The sequence below is a fragment of the Denticeps clupeoides genome, chromosome 15 (genome assembly GCF_900700375.1).
Source record: "Denticeps clupeoides chromosome 15, fDenClu1.1, whole genome shotgun sequence".
NCBI classification, from domain to species: domain Eukaryota; kingdom Metazoa; phylum Chordata; class Actinopteri; order Clupeiformes; family Denticipitidae; genus Denticeps; species Denticeps clupeoides.
This window is the reverse complement of record NC_041721.1, coordinates 803,247-823,313: the sequence shown is the minus strand read 5'-3', so window position 1 is coordinate 823,313 and position 20,067 is coordinate 803,247. Positions and strand designations below refer to the sequence as shown.

At 48.1% G+C, this 20,067-nt stretch overlaps 1 protein-coding gene and 1 non-coding gene across 3 annotated transcripts; one reads left to right on the top strand and one right to left on the bottom strand.

Moving 5' to 3' along the window:
- Positions 1–174: 174 nt before the first annotated feature.
- ppm1bb (protein phosphatase, Mg2+/Mn2+ dependent, 1Bb) lies at positions 175–17,341 on the bottom strand. Of its 2 annotated transcripts, none has more exons than XM_028954745.1 (6): positions 16,995–17,341; positions 6,937–7,784; positions 6,733–6,850; positions 6,550–6,658; positions 6,391–6,448; positions 175–2,272 (listed from the first exon to the last, which is right to left on the bottom strand). In XM_028954745.1, exons 2-6 carry the CDS (start codon positions 7,765–7,767, stop codon positions 2,243–2,245), a joined length of 1,146 nt encoding a protein of 381 aa, XP_028810578.1. In that variant the 5' UTR covers positions 7,768–7,784; positions 16,995–17,341; the 3' UTR covers positions 175–2,242. The 2 variants fall into 2 exon arrangements, with proteins under 2 accessions (XP_028810578.1, XP_028810577.1); XM_028954744.1 differs by lacking the exon at positions 175–2,272 and adding an exon at positions 2,315–3,354.
- LOC114765463 (U6 spliceosomal RNA) lies at positions 9,313–9,414 on the top strand. Its single transcript, XR_003742649.1, has one exon. It is a non-coding gene; the product is annotated as a U6 spliceosomal RNA (small nuclear RNA).
- Positions 17,342–20,067: the final 2,726 nt, after the last annotated feature.

Below are 20,067 nucleotides of genomic sequence, written 5' to 3'. Positions count from 1 at the left end.
ATCTACGCACAAGATGGTACCACAAAGTGTGACCATATGATTTCATAGTTAAGTGTGTAAACTGATTGGGATTCCCAAGTCTGGAAGTAGTGTGAAGATCATTAGACAAAGATGTGTAGAGCAAGAGTCTTGCACACGAACAGTGGCGGTTACTTAAGAAAATAAGACATGGTATTAATGTCAAACCTTAGCATTCCTTTATTGGTGACAACAGATAACGCATTACTGTATGTTAATTAAACACATGGTGTTGGGCACTAATCATTTCATGGCTTTTTGAAAAGTGAACAGAGAGCAAAACACCAGAGACCTCTCATCCATCGTCCGAAGAGAGCAACGGCACAGGAAATGACATCACTCAGCCACTAACATTGGTGATATGCACAGCCAGATGTTTATTTCTGCATTACGCTTTATTTTCTCCTTTTCTCGGAATAAATAAATAATTATTCTATCCATCAATAGCTGTAGACATACAAAAGGGCATCGATGGGCATCTAAACCACAAAATATTTCTTTACTATTTAATTTGGAAACCATGTCTAGTAATCTTTCCAGCATACGGTCGGCGTGTACCAGCGGGAGAGTTAAGAAACGGATATATACATACATCGACCCTTCTGAGACTGCGTTAATGAAGTGTGACTCTGTGGACGTTGTCTTCCTCTTTTTAAAGCTAACAGACCAGAGCAAGTGAGGCGGACCGGACGCTCCTAACAAGGCCTCCGGAGCGGAGCATGAACCCGCATCAAATGCGAACTACTACACACGGGAGCATGAATGCGGCTGCACGGACTCGCCGCTCGGCTGTCAGCATTGTGAGTGCGCGAGAGCGACGACAGAAGTCGCTCGTGGCAGAAATGAGTAGAAACGAGGGTTGGACTTTTGGACAAACGCCTGCACGAAATACGAAGCGTTCAGGCTCTAGCTAATCTGCGTGTAGTGCAGGAGCGGGGCGGGGCAGGACCGACGTCCAACTGGGTTCTGATCAGAAGAAAACTGATTATCTACAGACATCTTATCTTCAGAACTGTCCCCCTCCCACCAAACCAGGTTTCACTTTCATACAATTAATTTCTGTTGTAACCAAAGCATGATGTTAATGGAAAGAATACGGATTTACACGCTTAGTCCGTCCACCCAACTACTGAAGGACAGTCAAAAAAAATCATTTAAAAAGCGAGAGAGAGGAAAAACAAAACAAGAACAATAGTAATAATAATCATATAATAATAATAAAGGCAAGCAGGTATAGTAACATCCATACGGAGCAGAGGACGGGGAGGGGCAGATGAGCAGAGTCTCGACGGAGAATGCAGGCGGGTCGTCCACTGGTCCCTCCCACAGGTGACGTACGCGTCCTACTAGTATTTCTTAAAATACAGCAAGCACCACAGAATGTAAATCAGACAGTTAAAAAAAAAAAAATTATAATAATAATCTATTAGCAGCACAAATAAGAAGACAGTGAATCAAACCGATCAATCAGAAGAACGGGAAAAAGCCATGTTTAAAATGTTTATAACTCTTGCTAGGCAACCGACGTGGAAGGGGAGGGCACTAACAGGAGGGCGGGGAAAAATAAAGCACTGGCACGGTCAGAGGGTAACGCCAACACAGGCACGTCTGGGAGGTTTTTCTTTCTTTTCTCAACGAATGCGAGTAGTTCTCTGAGATGTATGTTCAAGAAAGGGTGTGTGTGTGTGTGTGTGTGTGTGTGTGTGTGTTGGAAGGGGGGGGTGGGGGGGTCGCAGGACTGTACACAGGTCCACAAAGTCCTGTCCCGTTTCTGAGAAAATACGTTGGCACTACAGTCACCTGTCAAGGCTCCACAAATCCCAGAATTCCACTCAGGTCACCTGTACCAAACGTTCTGGTTCCGTTTTGAGTCCAGACTCCTCATGCAGTCCCCCGTGCGTCTGTACAACTTCAGATCGAAGTAAAAGAAATTTAAAAAAAAAAAAGAACCCCCCCCCACACAAACACCTCAGTTCAAATGTCACGACACTCTCCGCCCATTTTCCTCCATCCTGTAAAACACACACACACACACACACACACACACACACACACACACAGCGTCTCTGAACTTCCCAAACTCCGCTCAAGTGTTTCCTATGAATCTCTCAGAGTCAAAAAACCAAAAAATGAAACGATGTGAATGGATAAGATTTTGCTTTTGTTTTTTCTTCTGTGAACTGGGGGCGTTCCTGCGTCGAAGACGAGCCGTCTGCCGCTTGTGCTACCAGGGGTCGTCGAGGTCGCCGCCGCTCTGCCGGGACAAACAGAAGAGAAGGAAAAAACGAGGCAAATTAAAAAGTGGGAAGGAGCACAACAAGCAACTGCAGCGAGGGGACAGAGCGCTCTTCAAAAAAAAACGTCCCCGGTCATAAGAACGTGACGGGAGTACGAACGGCAGAGCACACGCGCAAACACTCAACACACAGACAAAGGACGCAGACAGGCCGGGCGCGTAGGCGGGGAGCAGCTCCGTCTCGCCAACACCTACATACGCGGGTCTGGGGACGGCACGGTATCCATGACGACCCCGAATGAGGACACAGACGTGCACAGACGTGAGGCGACGAGCCCAGGCGGGAGATAAAAGATGACGGACGCATGGTATTACTCAGCAATATTTATTAGCCTTTTTATGTCTCAACTCTGTGCAAGAAGAATACACTTTGAACCTAAAAGAACACACACAAAATACCATCATGTCAAGTTACAGAACTGTCAGGCGATAGTCGTAGCCATTCATCAATTATGCAGTTCTAAACAAAAAAAATTTATATATCACACAGGTCGGACTATTTTTCATTTGGAAGAACAAAAACAAAAAAAAAAAGAAACAGTGCAAGAATTGTATTTATTGCCATGCATCCGTGTGTCAAGCGTCTCCTGAGGACGCCATTCAGCCAAACGTGGGCTCTACACACCTCACACATTCAGCCCTGTCGGGTGCAGGCGGGACGGCCCCGCCCCTTTTTTTTTTAAAGTGCTGCTGTTTGTTAGAGAGCCCGCCCCCGCAGGGGCGGGAACGTTTGAGGGTTTTTATAAAGGCGGTGCTTTCGGGCTGGGGGGAGGAGACTCGGCTCTCTCGGGCGGCTCCTCCTCGCTTTCAGGGGAGGGGGGAGGAGAGGCAGGGGACACCTCGTCCTCATCTCCTCCCTGCGAGCCAACAGGGGGGCGCTCTGGCCTTGGTTGGGGGCGGTACGTGGACAGCGCCTCCTCCAGAATCTGCCGGTACGCCCCCCGGTGGTTGACGCGGAACTGGCGCAGGGCCTCGAGCAGGTGGGCTGCAGCGACACTGCTTGACGAGTGTCCCTCCTCACGGACGGCGCCCTGACCATCCTGGGAGACGTGTCAACATTAGAGTGGAGGGGAGAGATGGGAAGGGAGAAGATGAGGAAAACGAGGGAAGGGAGGACAGGAGGTTGCACGGGACAAAGTTTGAGGGGGGGGTGGGACAGGAAAGAGAAGCTGGCTGTCCTGTCTGGACACAGAAGAAGAACTTGGGAGTGGGGGAGGCAGCCTATTCCCAAACGGCAGAGAATGGAAAGAAGGCCAGACTCGGACTGGACGGGGACACACATGTGCAACACTCCCCCACCCTCAAGCAGACCAGGACGAATACAACTCCACCCACAGCATTCCCAATTTACACCACCAGCACCTTATGTACTCCAGTCCTGAGGACTACACACCAAAAACTCACAATTTCATCCTTTACAAGGTCACTTATCGAATAACACGACTATTAATGAAAACAAGGACACTAGAATACACATGATAATGTGTAGGGCTGGGCAATATCATTTACACAGGGCTTACAATTCAGAGTACTGCGCGTGTATGTCTACAAATATATTATATATGAAGCCGAAGAGCACAAAGTCCCAGGTTCAAACCCCACTCAGGGCCATCGTGTCCCCGAGCAGGGCACTTTCTCTCTGGAAAAACTGCTGACGTCCTACAGTCATGCTTTGTAGTGGGTGATGGATGCAGTCAACAGTTAAAGGACCGTTTACTTTCACTTCTTCACTTGTGTAAACTGGGCACATTTAGACAATTTGAAATAAAAAAAAAATAAAATAAATCTAATTGCTTCAGTGATTCATTTTAAATTCTTAAAAGCAACAGCCTACGTCTCTGTCCTGTAAAGCAATATGTTGTCTGATTAGATTAACCAAACAATCTAATGGGCAGCGTACAGGGAGTGCAGAATTATTAGGCAAATGAGTATTTTGTCCACATCATCCTCTTCATGCATGTTGTCTTATTCCAAGCTGTATAGGCTCGAAAGCCTACTACCAATTAAGCATATTAGGTGATGTGCATCTCTGTAATGAGAAGGGGTGTGGTCTAATGACATCAACACCCTATATCAGGTGTGCATAATTATTAGGCAACTTCCTTTCCTTTGGCAAAATGGGACTTGACCGGGCTCAGAAAAGTCAAAAATAGTGAGATATCTTGCAGAGGGATGCAGCACTCTTAAAATTGCAAAGCTTCTGAAGCGTGATCATCGAACAATCAAGCGTTTCATTAAAAAAAGTCAACAGGGTCGCAAGAAGCGTGTGGAAAAACCAAGGTGCAAAATGACTGCACATGAACTGAGAAAAGTCAAGCGTGTAGCTGCCAAGATGCCACTTGCCACCAGTTTGGCCATATTTCAGAGCTGCAACATGACTGGAGTGCCCAAAAGCACAAGGTGTGCAATACTCAGAGACGTGGCCAAGGTAAGAAAGGCTGAAAGACGACCACCACTGAACAAGACACACAAGCTGAAACGTCAAGACTGGGCCAAGAAATATCTCAAGACTGATTTTTCTAAGGTTTTATGGACTGATGAAATGAGAGTGAGTCTTGATGGGCCAGATGGATGGGCCCGTGGCTGGATTGGTAAAGGGCAGAGAGCTCCAGTCCGACTCAGACGCCAGCAAGGTGGAGGTGGAGTACTGGTTTGGGCTGGTATCATGTGGGGCCTTTTCGGGTTGAGGATGGAGTCAAGCTCAACTCCCAGTCCTACTGCCAGTTTCTGGTACAGGAAGAAGTCTGCATCCTTCAAGAAAAACATGATTTTCATGCAGGACAATGCTCCATCACACGCGTCCAAGTACTCCACAGCGTGGCTGGCAAGAAAGGGTATAAAAGAAGAAAAACTAATGACATGGCCTCCTTGGTCACCTGATCTGAACCCCATTGAGAACCATCTCATGATGATGTGGTCCATCATCAAATGTGAGATTTACAAGGAGGGAAAACAGTACACCTCTCTGAACAGTGTCTGGGAGGCTGTGGTTGCTGCTGCACGCAATGTTGACGGTGAACAGATCAAAACACTGACAGAATCCATGGATGGCAGGCTTTTGGGGCAGTGGTGGCCTAGCGGTTAAGGAAGCGTCCCCGTAATCAGAAGGTTGCTGGTTCGAATCCCGATCTGCCAAGGTACCACTGAGGTGCCACTGAGCAAAGCACCGTCCCCACACACTGCTCCCCGGGCGCCTGTCATGGTGCCCACTGCTCACTCAGGGTGATGGGTTAAATGCAGAGGACAAATTTCACTGTGTGCACTGTGTGCTGTGCTGCTGTGTATCACTTCACTTTAACTTTTACTTTTGAGTGTCCTTGCAAAGAAAGGTGGCTATATTGGTCGCTGATTTGTTTTTGTTTTGTTTTTGAATGTCAGAAATGTATAATTGTGAGTGTGGAGATGTTATATTGGTTTCACTGGTAAAAATAAATAATTGAAATGGGTATATATTTGTTTTTTGTTAAGTTGCCTAATAATTATGCACAGTAATAGTCACCTGCACACACAGATATCCCCCTAAAATAGCTCAAAATAAAAACAAACTAAAAACTACTTCCAAAAACATTCAGCTTTGATATGAATGAGTTTTTTGGGTTCATTGAGAACATGGTTGTTGTTCAATAATAAAATTATTCCCCAAAAATACAACTTGCCTAATAATTCTGCACTCCCTGTATATAAACTCTAAATTCTCATTAAAGCAAATTACTCAGGCCATTCAGATGAAAAATATTTGAAGAACTGCTCAAATTTTTCCCATTAAAAAATGAACTATAAAATATGCTTTCACTTATACTACAGTTTGAAACAAAAAGAGCAGGAACACACTCTGTACGGTACGATTCGTTGCATTGATGTTCCTGCACCTTGAGCAACTACAACTTATCTACAACCCTCAGTCTTGTACGACTCGCCACTGACATTCGTAGTTCGGCTATATACACGTGTACGTAATCTCTACAAACGTGTAATTAAATTGCTCCGGAAATCATGCGATTGGGTAATATCGCCCAGCCCTAGGATCTTCACAGCACACTCGTTTCCAGTATGGAGTGTAAATAAGAGACACTTACCCCGTCTTCTTCTCTATGGGGGTTCAGTCTGTTGTACACGGCCTCAATTACACTGCGTCTGAGAGAGGGAAACATTCATTAGAAATGAAAGTATTGCTCCGCTCCCGTGCCTGAAGGAGAACTGAGAAAAGCCGCGGTGTCCTTCAGTGAGGTTCCTACTTGCTGGCGAGACCACCCCCCGGCGGCAGGTTGGGGACGTTCTCCGCAGACAGGCCGCGTATGATGTGTACCAGGTCCGGTACGCCGTCTTCTGAAGGTTTCATCATTTCTGAATGGGGGAGAGATTCTATAAGCATCACTACTAATGATGAACACATACGTGAGAACCAGGATGCTCCTCACCCTCGACGCGAGACTCCAGGAACTTGTCAAGTTCCGCTTCTCTCTTCACCGCCTCCTCCGTCACTTTAGGCGCGTTGGAGAAACACACCAGCACCACGCTCATGTTGTCCCGACTCCCCTGCAAAACCAGACGAGAGCTGCTCCACAAAGCTGGACTTTCTCGCAATACAAAGGACTGGAATGCCGGCATTAGCGACACTGTACCTTGTGTAGGCAGGTGTCCACCACGGAGTTGCAGACCTTCTCCAGGTCGTCCCACACCTGCAGGCGGGAGTGGACGAACTCGCACAGCTCCTCGTTGCTCATCACGTCCCAAATTCCGTCGCAGGCCAGCACCACGAACTCGTCTTCCTCGGACGCACGAGCGATCTCGAACACCTCCGGCTCGGGGGACACCAGCTGCTCCGTGGGGCCCTTCCCGTCCACGCACTTGTAGTCGTAGTCCCCGAGCGCCCGCGAGACGGCCAGCGAGCCGTTGACCCTCTGGATCATGACGGAGCCGCCGGCGTTCTGGATGCGCTCCTTCTCCTGCGGGTTGCAGGGCTTGTGGTCCTGTGTGGAGAAGTGCACCTGGCCGGCGCGGAACAGCACCGCCCTGGAGTCGCCGCAGTTGATGAAGTACAGGTGCTGCGGCGAGGCCAGCACGCCCACCGCGGTGGAGCCGCTGCGGTCCAGGCCGTTGCGCAGGTCTGAGAAGTTCCGCATGTACTCGTCGATCTTCAGGAAGCCCGAGCGGATGCCGCTCTTCACGTCCTCCACGGAGTCGGGCCCGGGCCGGAAGACCTCGCTGCTGGTGAGGATGTGCTCCAGCAGGTGTTTGGAACAGTAGTTGGCCACGCGGGACCCGGCGTGGCCGTCGTACACGGCGAAGAAGGACCAGTCGTCCAGGCCGTGGGGCAGCCCCACCACGGCAGTGTGAGCGTCCTCCATCTCCACCCGCCATCCCTGCATGCTGCTCAGGCCAAAGTGAAGGCCGTTCCCCGCACCGTGAGCCGTGTGCTTCTCTGTCTTCGGCTTGTCCAAGAACGCCCCCATGATTCAGGAGACAAGGTCTGGGGACAGATTGAGAATGCAGATTAGAACGTCACACCACTAACACGGCCCACGTTTATTCTAGGGCTGTCAAAATTTGACAATATCTGCATTTCATTAGACAAAAAAAAAAAAAAAAAAACATGGTTCACAACCAAATTACTGAGAAAATTGTATTTTACTTTCAGTCAGTCTGCTGGGATTTTATATCATATTATTTTATATATAAAACCAGATTATCTCCCTGCCTCTCCCCATGTGAGCATCTTTCAAGCATGTGTCGTTCTAAATATGGTTTAGAAAAACACCGAAATAAAAATTGTTGCAAAATTTGCAATTACTTGACCAACTGACAATGTAATTTATTTGCGAGATTGTTGATTTATGAAACTAGTCCGGCCCACAATAATAAATTCTACACCGTTACCTAAAGGGCCGGATGGCATTCAGCGGTAGACCTGCTGGAAGGGAAGTGGTGAGAATACTGAAAGTGAGGCGATTGGTCAGCATACGGTGCACACAACAAAATGGGTCCTCTACTTTTAACCAACCACCTTGGTGAGCAGTGGGCAGCCACGAAAGTCACCCGGGGAGCGGTCTGTGGGGACGGTGCCTTGCTGGCAATTGAACTAGCAGCCTTCAGATTACGGGTCCGCTAGGCCGCCACTGTCCCAGGTACTAAAGACTGAATAGATGTTGATCGATAAGGGCAAATCCGTCTGACATTGTAGAGAACAAATCTACATGAGCGGAAAAGATCTACATGAAAAGGAAAGGACCGAGTACTGAGCCCTGGGGGACACCAGTGGAGAGTCCGTGTGAAGTAAATGTGGATTCTTTCCAAGTCAGTTGGTAAGACTGTTTATCAAGGTAGTAAACCAAGTAAACCATTTCAATGCTGAACCCCAAATTCCAAGTCTCTTCAAGATGGATGGGAGTGTCCTGTGGTTAATTGGATCAAAAGCATGTAGCTTCTCTGAAATAGCCAGAAGGGCAGTCTCAGTAGAATGACCTGCTCTAAAGCCAGAATGTTTGGGATCTAGGAGGTGAACGTGAAGTCTTGGATCCAATAGGTAGAGTGGCGGTGAAGGACAAAGTGGGGGTCAGAGATGTGGAGTGGAGTGGAAGAGAAAAAAAAAACATTTGAAATGGGAAAGTATAGTGTGAAATTGTTTTGGCCATATTGCCTAGCCCTAGTGTCTAGGATGCCTGGATGGGCGGCAGAGCAAACTGTTTGCTTTCAAGGGGCAGAGAGGCAAACATCGAAAGTTCCACCGTACGTGGAGCAAACCAAGATACACTGAGTATATTCAAAACATCTCCCACCCCCACTGTGCCTAGTGTACATAGCCTTGTTTAGAAGGAACAAATTCAGCGTCTGCTTTATCTGTTGTGCACAACCAGCTACGTGTGCGAATCACAGATTGCAACAGCCATGGTCTTTACGAACAAACGGCTCATGTGGAGGTTGTTTAAAACGAACCACGCAACCAAAAGCTTGCGATAAAGCATCATAGTAGACACTATTGTAACAGTACTCAGTACTGTGTGCTTGCTACGGCTGCACATATACTAAAATTGGATCGATACAGAGAAGGTTAGCATGGCCCCTGCAAAAGGACGCAAATCCGTGAAGCGTTCCATATTTAGCAGGGGCAGCGGTGACCTAGCGGTTAAGGAAGCGGTACCGTAATCAGAAGGTTGCCGGTTTGAATCCCGATCTGCCAAGGTGCCACTGAGGTGCCACTGAGCAAAGCACCGTCCCCACACACTGCTTCCCGGGCGCATGTCATGGCCGCTCCCTGCTCACTCAAGGTGATGGGTTAAATGCAGAGGACAAATTTCACTTTGTGCACCGTGTGCTGTGCTGCTGTGTACCACAAGTGACAATTACTTCACTTTAAACTTTTAAAATAGTAAATGTAATAGACTCCAGGATAGCCACTCAAAGCTACTGAACACATTAATTTTATAATGTTAATGGTACAGATATGATATTACGTCTTGTTATAAAAACGCATTAAGTTACAGGGAAAGTAGGCCAGCAGCTTTTAGAGCGATGCACAATTAAAGACAATTGCTATCTTTGAGGTAATAAATGATTAACATACCACAACTGTCATAAATAAACCATATCATAAATGCCTTTCACAAACCAATGCTTCATTCAACCCCCCCCGCCCCCAACCCCATTAGTCAACGTCAACTCTGGATTACAAAGAGCAGAGGCGCGTTAAGCTGCTTTGAGCAAACCTCCGTCCCTAAGACCATTACACATGTCCGAAAATAGCCTCTGAAATGTACTCCGAGCTGGAATAAGCCACGCCGCAGACAGACAGCAGGAACGCGCCTCACGGTTCACCCACGTCGAGAGTGGCACGGACCCTCACGTCCAATTCAACCAAACTAGCGCCGCAATATTCATACCAAATTACAGAAACTACCTTAATTTTACAAACAGAAAAAACGTACAGGCCCGGGGAGTTCATTACAGGCAATACACCAAACACGGCGTACCAACACGGCTCCAAAAATGTCCAGCATCAGCTGGACTGGCAGGGCGCTGCAGGGCAAAGCCGGGATTGGCCAGGGCGGGGCGGGGCGAGCCGAGGGTGGGCTACAGCTGTGCAGTCACGGCCTTGGGTCTCGCCATCGCAGGGCACTATTTATACCCGTACACTGCGGCAACTCTCGCCTGGCCACGATCGATAACGCTCCCACCCTACATACGTAACTACATACGTAACTAGCGCAAAAAAAAAAAAAAAAAAAAAAAAGACACTACCTTACTGTACAAGTCCATGAGTGAAGCATGATGGGAATTTGAAGTCTATAGGAGCAACATTACCAAAAAATAAATAAATAAAAAAATCGATTCTCAAATACTGATAAGTATTGATTTTGAAGGCACTGGTATCGATACTTAAATTCCAGTCTTGCATCAGACCAGGCCGGTGAGCAGTCCATCCCCCGGCTACCTGGAACCAGCGAGCAGCACGACAAATTTAGCGAGATTCTAATGAAACTCCACAACAGATGATGTAATAACTGCCACCGTCAGGCAGTACCGTTAAAATTAAGCTAACTCCACACATTTTTCACTTTTGCAGCAAGTGTTTGGCTCAAAAAAATTTAACTAAGTTTCCTTTATTTATGATGTATTTATTTTATTTAGAAGAAGTGTGAAATTTCAGTATAGTGACAGGTCTACGAGGTGGAGAAAAACGCATCGAAACACCCCGAACTACCAAGTAAAGCGAACTTCTGAATGTTCGTAATCAGCACGCAGTTTGAAAAGGAAGTTGGGAGCAGACGGAACGTCCCACCATCGGCTCGGCTTCCCAGCACCGCTCGATCAGGACTCGGAGCCGCACCGATTCAGCTGATTCAACTTATGATGCATATCAACACGGCAGACAGGAAATGAAAAAAGATGGAACATCGATCACGGCCGTAAAGTAGCGTCTCGGTTTTAATGCACCGAGAGCAAACTTATTATTGACATGAGGAGAATTCAGCCGAGCGGCGAACACCCGAAACCCGGAGAAAAATGAGGAATGACAGAACAAGGATGGGTTAGAAGAGCACAAGACAGAGAACAAGACCACGGAGCAGGCATGTCAGGTCAACACATCGCTCAAATTCACTATATTTCTATTACATTTACGCCATTTATCAGACACACTTATCCAGAGCGACTTACAATCAGTAGTTACAGGGACAGTCCCCCCCTGGAGACACTCAGGGTTAAGTGTCTTGCTCAGGGACACGATGGTAGTAAGTGGGATTTGAACCTGGGTCTTCTGGATCATAGGCGAGTGTGTTACCCACTAGGCTACTACCACACCATATTATATTGTTGTATTTAGAATTAAGAGCTATTGGAGATATTTATTGTGCATTGTGATACAGCTTAAAAATACGAAGTGAAAGTGAAGTGATTGTCTTTGTGAAACACAGAGAAATGTGTCCTCTGCTTTCAACCCAGGCAACAATGAAATTAACAGAAATATGGCAATAATAATTTAATGTCCGACTGGCCAGCCCTAGTACATACACAGGAAGGTGGTCCCAATAACAAGTGACATCCACCACTTTAAAGTCACATTACATTTACAGCATTTACCAAACGCCCTTATCCAGAGCGACTTACAGGGACAGTCCCCCCCTGGAGACACTCAGGGTTAAGTGTCCTGCTCAGGGACACGATGGTAGTAAGTGGGGTTTGAACCTGGATCTTCTGGTTTATAGGCGAGTGTCTTACCCACTAGGCTACTACCACCCCTCACAGTCACAGTCCCGGCGGGCCTGCAGCAGTCCCAGCTCCACGTTGCGGGAGCGGTCACCAGGAACGCATCACTGTCCCGGTCCTCTATTCTGACACCGGTCACAATGAAGCGTCTCACCCACGTTACACCCCTGAATGTTATCACCGGACCTCCTCAGTCCTCCACCGTATACATACAACTGTGCTGGCGCTCATGGAGGAGGTCCAGAGGATGGTGGTGGGATGGTGGAGAACACCTCATCCTCGACCTGCCAGCGGCGCTCTAACGTTCTCCGCCCGTTCGCCCGCTTCCGCAGTCCGGGCTGGTTCAAATCACCATTCCGGTCCAACTTGTGAGCTGCGATCTGGACCACGCCTCCACCGCCACACAAACACAACACTGTTGCCAAGCAACGTGAAGCGTGCAGTCCTCCAAAAACAGGCTGAACTCAGCCAACATGCATCTACCGCACCCTCAACACGACAATCTAACATGGACATGCTCCCCACACCAGACAATCACCCGGCCAAACAGGAAGTGCTGAAAATGTAAACACTGCACGTTCACTAATAATAATTATTATTATAGACTTATTAGAACCAACACTTCAGACACACATCCGGGCTGATGGAAACGGTCACTGAAATATCATACACACTTTTAATTAGCCATTTGGAAAAAATATTAAATCAGAAATATAATTCTGCCTAATTAATTCATCCGTCCATGTCCGAGGAGAAGTGTGTGGGGACCTTCATCAAGGGGACCTCAGTGGCACCTTTGGCGGACCGGGACTCGAACCAACAACCTTCTGATTACGGGGCCACTTCCTTAACCGCTAGGCCCCCACTGACCCATATAGATTTAGACAAAAAAATTCGAAGTAAAATTAAAAAGATGAGCCATAAAATCCCTTTCAAACGAAGAGCAGAACAGTTGAAGCGTTTCGTGTCCCTGCTGACTGGTGTGAATTCACATCCACCGACTGGTGTTTCAGTTTTGGTCCAGAGACACACTCGACTTCCCCAGCGCCACACTCACAACCACAAACTCTCAACCTCCCAACCCGAAACTGACCCCACGTTACCGTCCAAACCGCAGACCGAAACTGAGCAGGCCGCCTCCCCCACGCAGAGAGAGAGAGAGAGAGAGAACACCCGCACGGACAGCTAAAATTACCGGGATTCGGGAGGTCAGAGGTTACATTCAAGGACCTTAAAAACCACCTACGTCTCACGTTCATGACTAGGGGTTCCACGGTTATTGATGTGTGTGTAGGCAGTCCCCTTTCCCCCACTGGTGTGTATTAATTAGCAGCGGATTCAACTGAGCGGACGTTGTACGCGAGAGTCCAGCTCAGAGCTCTTGTACATGCCCAACACCGCCACTGGTCTTCAGAACCAGCGCTTCTAATTCTATTACATGACTGGACGTCTCTGAAGAGCTGCTCGCTAGTTAACATATGAAGATGGTGGATGAGCAGGACTCTCCATTCACAGATTTCACTTGCTGCGTAGCTAGGGCCCGGTGGCGGCGTTAAATTCCGGAATTCGACTCTTCGTGCTAAAAAAAAACTCAACATGGCTGACGCAAGACGCGATTTTATTAACCTTGTTCCAGTACGTTATGCAAATGGCCACCGATACATCTTTTTATTTCTTATTTCAGACGCAAATGGGAAAAAACAAGAACTATTTTGCATTAGTTATTATCGGCCAGTGATTAAACGTGATTTGTTATATTGATCTTGATCACACCTTTCGTTGGTTAATGAACACGTTAAATCAGAAGAGTAAGAACTTCGTTGGAGACCGACCGGTCACCTGGCCAACAGGAGGCGGGGCCCAGGCCAACACCCACAAGACGGCGCCGCGCCGGCAGGGGTTAACGGCGAGCCGTGACGCACGCGGCCCGACGCCCACGCCCCTCGCAGCACATTCACACATACCTCATTTAACCAGTCACGCCGAGCAAACACGCTGCGTACCTCAGACGCGCAGCCAACGTCACGTAGCGAGACCGCCAACACGAACTTGTCCAGAGGCGTCGCGGGGACAACTTACAAATCCAATTCAGCTCGTAGAAGACAGCGGCGCAACCACGAGGTGGCCGATTGTCACATTTTAATGAGCATTATTATTACACACTACACTACAGACAGATTAAAACCCCAGAAAAATAGTCTTATCGTGCATTATTAACAGTAATTAACTATTCCCTACTGTATTTACTCCTTTAAAACACTAAATTCATTTATACTATTTCAGATTTTTATTACTGAATCAGCGTCAAAATATTCTGTTCCAAACTAATATTTACACCCGACTGCCACAGCGTGTAAATTCAGTAGGAATGGAACTCCGACACAACCACGCCCAGACCCCCCAAACCGAGGCCAGCCTGCTGAGAACGTGCACCGAGCGCCGTAAACTACGCGGTAGCATCCTGAACAAGTGACTCGAAGTGATGGTCGGGGTGATAACTACGGAAGATCTGCTTCCTGCGTGTACCTCAGTTGCTCCCGCCGCGGCACATCTGACCAGTAAGTAGAAGGTTCGTACGCTGGGGTTACCGCCGTTTACCTCTACATGTGAATCCTTTTCTGCAGTAAGGGCCCACGCGTCCAGAGAACATCTCTGGGACACGTGGATTAAGATATGGCGCATGAACAGTGATGGAATGACCGTGTTATTTCGACGTTTTTATCAGACCACGCCCTCAGGCTCAGCTTTTTTCACGTTGTTGAGGGGCAAGGGGACAGACAGGACAACCGCATGAGACATCACGATTGGCTAAGGTGGAGTAAAAACTCCGCGGCGAGCCAACCAGAGGCAGAGGTTGGCGGTGGAAATAAAGACATGACTTTCCTCTGTCCTGGAATGAAAGTTAAGAACGTAAATGTTCATTATGTACATAATGTAATGCAGCTCCTCCCATCGTCTCATGCCAGTGGACAAGTTAAGTGAAGTGATTCACATTGTGAGACGTTGCAGCACAGCACACGGTGACACGGTGAAACGTGTCCTCTGTATTTAACCGTCACCCTTGGTGAGCAGTGGGCACCATGACAGGCGCCCGGGGACCAGCGTGTGGGGACGGGACCTTCATCAAGGGGACCTCAGTGGCACCTCGGTGGATCGGGATTCGAACTCGCTACCTTCTGATTACGGGGCCGCCACTGGCCCCTGGTAAAGGAGGAGGAGACGGGGCCACGCCCATCACATTGTAAGCTACTTTCCCTGCTAACTAGTTACAGAGACTAGTTACAGCATTAGAAAATGTATCTTATTAACATGCCCAACACTGCTTATACCCGCCCTGCAGAGAGAAACACGCCGGGATCGGCCATTTGCAAACAATGCGTGAAAACGAAAGATCATCGAGTAGGTTACTTCGTCACAGAATGGCCTGTGTGATCGTCATGAGATCTGGCAACCCCACTTTTACTCTGAAACCACATGATCTCAGAACCGAATGCGGGTACGGACGCATCACTAGAAAGAGTCCGTTTTTATCGCGAGTGGTCGCAGAAAAACGCTACTTGGACCGCTGACCTCACCACCAGGCTGGAAAGACCGGCGGTGTCAGATGTCTGCACATCTCCAGCTGACAGTCTGCCACTCCGCGCCGTGATATCACTCGGAGGAGCACAATGGACGTTCCACATCCAGAAACCGAGCGGAGAACCCCCTCGAGCCGATACGGAGGCCGCACGGGCCGTCCCGCCGCGCTTCACTTTACCAGCAGAACACTCACTGCGCCGCTCGTTCACGCCGGTGACATCACATGACCAGGGCTAGCAGGCACCGGCATGCTCAAAAGGTCAAAGTTAGCATACACAACATAGCACGGACCGGCTGCCAAAGGGGCGGAGCATAAAACACGCCAGGCAAGTGGCATAAACCGCGGGGCCTTCTCCCATCGAGACACCTGACGGGTGATAGAAGAGTCCAACTTTCACACGACCTCTGAACCCGGCTCAGAGCAGGCGAGCTGCGGATCCCAGGTCTGCTTCCAGGCCACAGTGAGCCCGGTTCCCGCCGTAAGGTACACGACCTCTGAACCCGGCTCAGAGGATCCCGGGTCTTCTTCCAGGCCACAGTGAGCCCGGGGAAGGGCCGGGAGGAGCCCTCTGCATACAAAACACACGCTGGTGATTACATAACCAACCATAATCTTAATCTGATTAGATTATTCCTGTCGGGTTACTGTTGACTGTACACACTCCTACCCCACAGAGGACCCTTCGTACAGGGCCGCATCCATCACGTAAACTGGTGAACTGGGACGACGGTCACTGGGCATCTTTTAATTAGCGATAAAAAAAAAAGGACAAATCGCCGCGAACAACGAGCCTGTAACGATCCGCAGATTAAATGATCTGCGGCGCGGCGACAGGAGGGAACATTATCGGTCCCCGATCGGGTCGTTACACAACCCGAGAGGACGAGAAAACAGCATCCATACCTTTTTAGCGCCATGTTGCCAAGTCCGCCGTTTCTACGCAACCATGGCCTTGCGTTCATATTTACTCGCGTTTACCCAAAATACCATAATTAAACGGCGAATTTAAACTTTTCCCCACGAACCTTGCTAGCTCACTTAAGCAAAACACATCAAATATACAAGAAGCATACCAATAATAATCGATCCAGTCGTTTTCTCCTATCGTCCCTTAACAAATGCAGAAAGCAACGGCAAAGACTGAAACCGAAAGCGTGGATTCGCCGGCAACTGGGTGAATATTTTATGTAATATGTACACATTGTACACGAGAGAGCGACCCACGTATGAGATTCCTCGGAAGGGCCAGAGACGGCCTGCCCGATCCTGTCGCCAGATCTGGCAACCCCGCTCGGCGCAGCTCGTTAGGCGGTTTAAGAGGCCATGTTAAGACGGCCAGCTAACGCGCTAGCAAGCTAGCCACCCTCAACCCCGCCACCATTTATCTGGGATACTTACGTTTCCGGAAACGAATGCGGCTCAGGCGCTGTTTTCAGCCTCCAGGCCGATGGGTGTTTTGTACGCAAACGTCCAGGCGCCTTTTCGCCAAAACCGCCAAGGTTGTGTTTAGCTACTCGAATAGCGATAATTCCTTTCTCGTCGGTTCTTCGCGTTGACGGCGTGAATTAATGCGCATGTTTGACACCAAAAGTGTCTTCGCTCCGAGCCCTGGCGCGTTAGAGGCGGAGATGTCCGAAAATCTCCCGGATTTAAGGCTACGCCGCGGACTTAGGTCACGTACTCAAAACGAACAACGCGCTTTCTTCCATTGAGAAGCCAGGCAGCTGCCCTTCGGCTCAGAGTCCCTCTGAAAAGGGAGGGGCTTGTTGCGCTGCTCGCCCTACGATTGGCGGGCGAGTCCCGTGAGGACGCGCGCTGATTGGACGCTTTGCCAATCCATCTAATGTGTCTGCGCTTTAATCGTGAGTTGTGATTGGCCGGTGGCTCAGGCTACAGATGACGCTGGAAATAAAATGCCGTCTTGCTCCGAACGGGTTTACGTCACACTTTTTGCGGATCCGAGACTATAATCTGCAGTCTTATTAGCGCAGGGGTCTTTAATTTAGTTTTTTTTTTGCAGACAAATTGTGTTTCACAAGAATGTTTGCTAACCATTTTCTGTTGCCTGAACAGTGACCATAAAAGAATGTTTAACCCACACCAATGTCATAGATGGGGGTGGCAAAAATATCCACCCCATTATTTTCTTAATAACTAATATTAATAAGAAAAATAATTTGTTCATAAAAGCAACTGAACTTTTATTCTTTTTGTGATAGAATATAGAACTACATGTACAATGTGAAGTGGTTGTAATTGTGATTTACATTTACAGCATTTATCGACTCTTCATCGATGGTAACTTGAAAGCACGTTGTAAGTCGCTCTGGATAAGGGCGTCTGCCAAATACCGTAAATGTAACTTTATCAGACGCCCTTATCCAGAGCAACTTACAATCAGTAGTTACAGGGACAGTCCCCCCCTGGAGCAACATAGGGTTAAGTGTCTTGCTCAGGGACACAATGGTAGTAAGCGGGATTTGAACCTGGGTCTTCTGATTCATAGGCAAGTGTGTTACCACTAGGCTAGTACCACCCTCCTGATTGTAAGTGTTGTCACGGTGAAAGGTGTCTGCTGTATTTAACCTTAGCGTGAAAGTGAAGTGACTGTCACTTGTGATACACAGCAGCACAGCACACGGTGCACACAGTGAAATGTGTCCTCTGCATTTAACCATCACCCTGAGTGAGCAGTGGGCACCATGACAGTCGTCCGGGGAGCAGTGTGTGGGGACATGATCATGATACCAAACTAAAAAATTCGAAGTAAAATAAAAAAGATGAGCCATAAAATCACTTTCAAACGAAGAACAGAACAGTTTAAGTGTTTAGTGTCACTGCTGATTGGTGTAAATTCACATCCACTGATTGATGTTTCAGTTTTTGTCTTGTGTCAGAAAACACCTCAAAGTCTTGTCACACACACACACACACACACACACACACTTCAACTTCCCCAGCACCACAGTCACAACCACAAACTCTCAACCTTCATTTCCATTTCCTTAACCGCTAGGCCACCAGCGCCCAGTTATCAGTACGCTGACACTCTTGCCATGCAGACATAGCTCTGATGTGCTAGAGACTAGATGTGTGTTTGGTGAATATGTCCTTGTACATATTGAATATCAAATTCAAATTTTATTTGTCACATACACAGTCATACACGGTATGATGTGCAGTGAAATGCTTTCTGCAACTGCTACAGACCACAGTATTGCAAATGTTGCAAGTAAACAATGAACCAATATGCAAATATTGCAAACATAACCAAGTATTACACTTTTAAAAAGTAAAGTAAAGTGAAGTGATTGTCACATGTGATGCACAGCACACGATGCACACAGTGAAATTTGTCCGCTGCATTTAACCCATCACCCTGAGTGAGCAGTGGGCACCATGACAGGCGCCCGGGGAGCAGTGTGTGGGGACGGTGCTTTGCTCAGCGGCACCTCAGTGGCACCTTGGCAGATCGGGATTCGAACCGGCAACCTTCTGATTACGGGGCCGCTTCCTTAACCGCTGGAATATTGAATATGAATATGGAATATTCAAGCCATGATACAGCTTCTTTCTGCATGCACGCTTGGGATAATGAATTAAAATGGGCTGGGATGGGCCATTCTTCTTTAATTCAGGCTGACCGGACTGTATAGTGTGTTGAAGGCCGAGGTTTGGAGCAGCGGTGCTGGGATCAACCGTGTAGCGACAGAGGTTGAAGCTTCTGGTGTTACCAAACAAATGTAAATGCTGTTTTGATTAAAAACGCGCTGCTTATTACGTGGCAAAGTTAACTGTGAGCAACACAGTGCTGTCTAGTGGAGGAGGCCCTGACGGACACGCCCCCCATTCAAACGGGCCAATTAGAAAGCAACTCCAGAGTTTTTCCTCCATTCATATTTACAGTATTTACCAGACGCCCTTATCCAGAGCGACTTACAATCAGTCTTTACAGGGACAGTCCCCCCCCTGGAGACACTCAGGGTTAAGTGTCTTGCTCAGGGACACAATGGTAGTAAGTGGGATTTGAACAGCGCATCTTGCAGCAGCCATGACAGCAATAGAGACTGTGAAGTGAGACGCTGCAGCTCAGCACACGGTGACGCGGTGAAACGTGTCCTCTGTATTGAACCATCACCCTTGGTGAGCAGTGGGCACCATGACAGGCGCCCCGGGAACAGTGTGTGGGGACGGGACCTTCATCAAGGGGACCTCAGTGGCACCTTGGCGACAGTTTCCTAAACTAACCCTAGGTATCATTAGACATGACACATCTGCATGGTAGCAGACTAATGTACGTGTGTACGTATGGCGTGGTGGCCTGGCCGTTAAGGGAGCAGCCCCGTAATCAAAAGGTTGCAGGTTCGAATCCCGGTCCACCAAGGTGCTACTGAGGTATCCGCATACGGATACGAATGCAATACCTGTGTAATTTTATAGGGGCAGCGTTGCAAGGTCTGCACTCGATTTA

What these genes read in the sequence shown, in the direction of transcription:
- ppm1bb (XM_028954744.1), bottom strand. Translation starts at nt 7,767, where the DNA reads ATGGGGGCGTTCTTGGACAAGCCGAAGACAGAGAAGCACACGGCTCAC. An exon ending in TGGACACCTGCCTACACAAG is followed by an intron (nt 6,851 to 6,936) that starts GTACAGTGTCGC and finishes CTGGTTTTGCAG; the next exon opens with GGGAGTCGGGACAACATGAG. An exon ending in CCCATAGAGAAGAAGACGGG is followed by an intron (nt 3,355 to 6,390) that starts GTAAGTGTCTCT and finishes CACGTCTCCCAG; the next exon opens with GATGGTCAGGGCGCCGTCCG.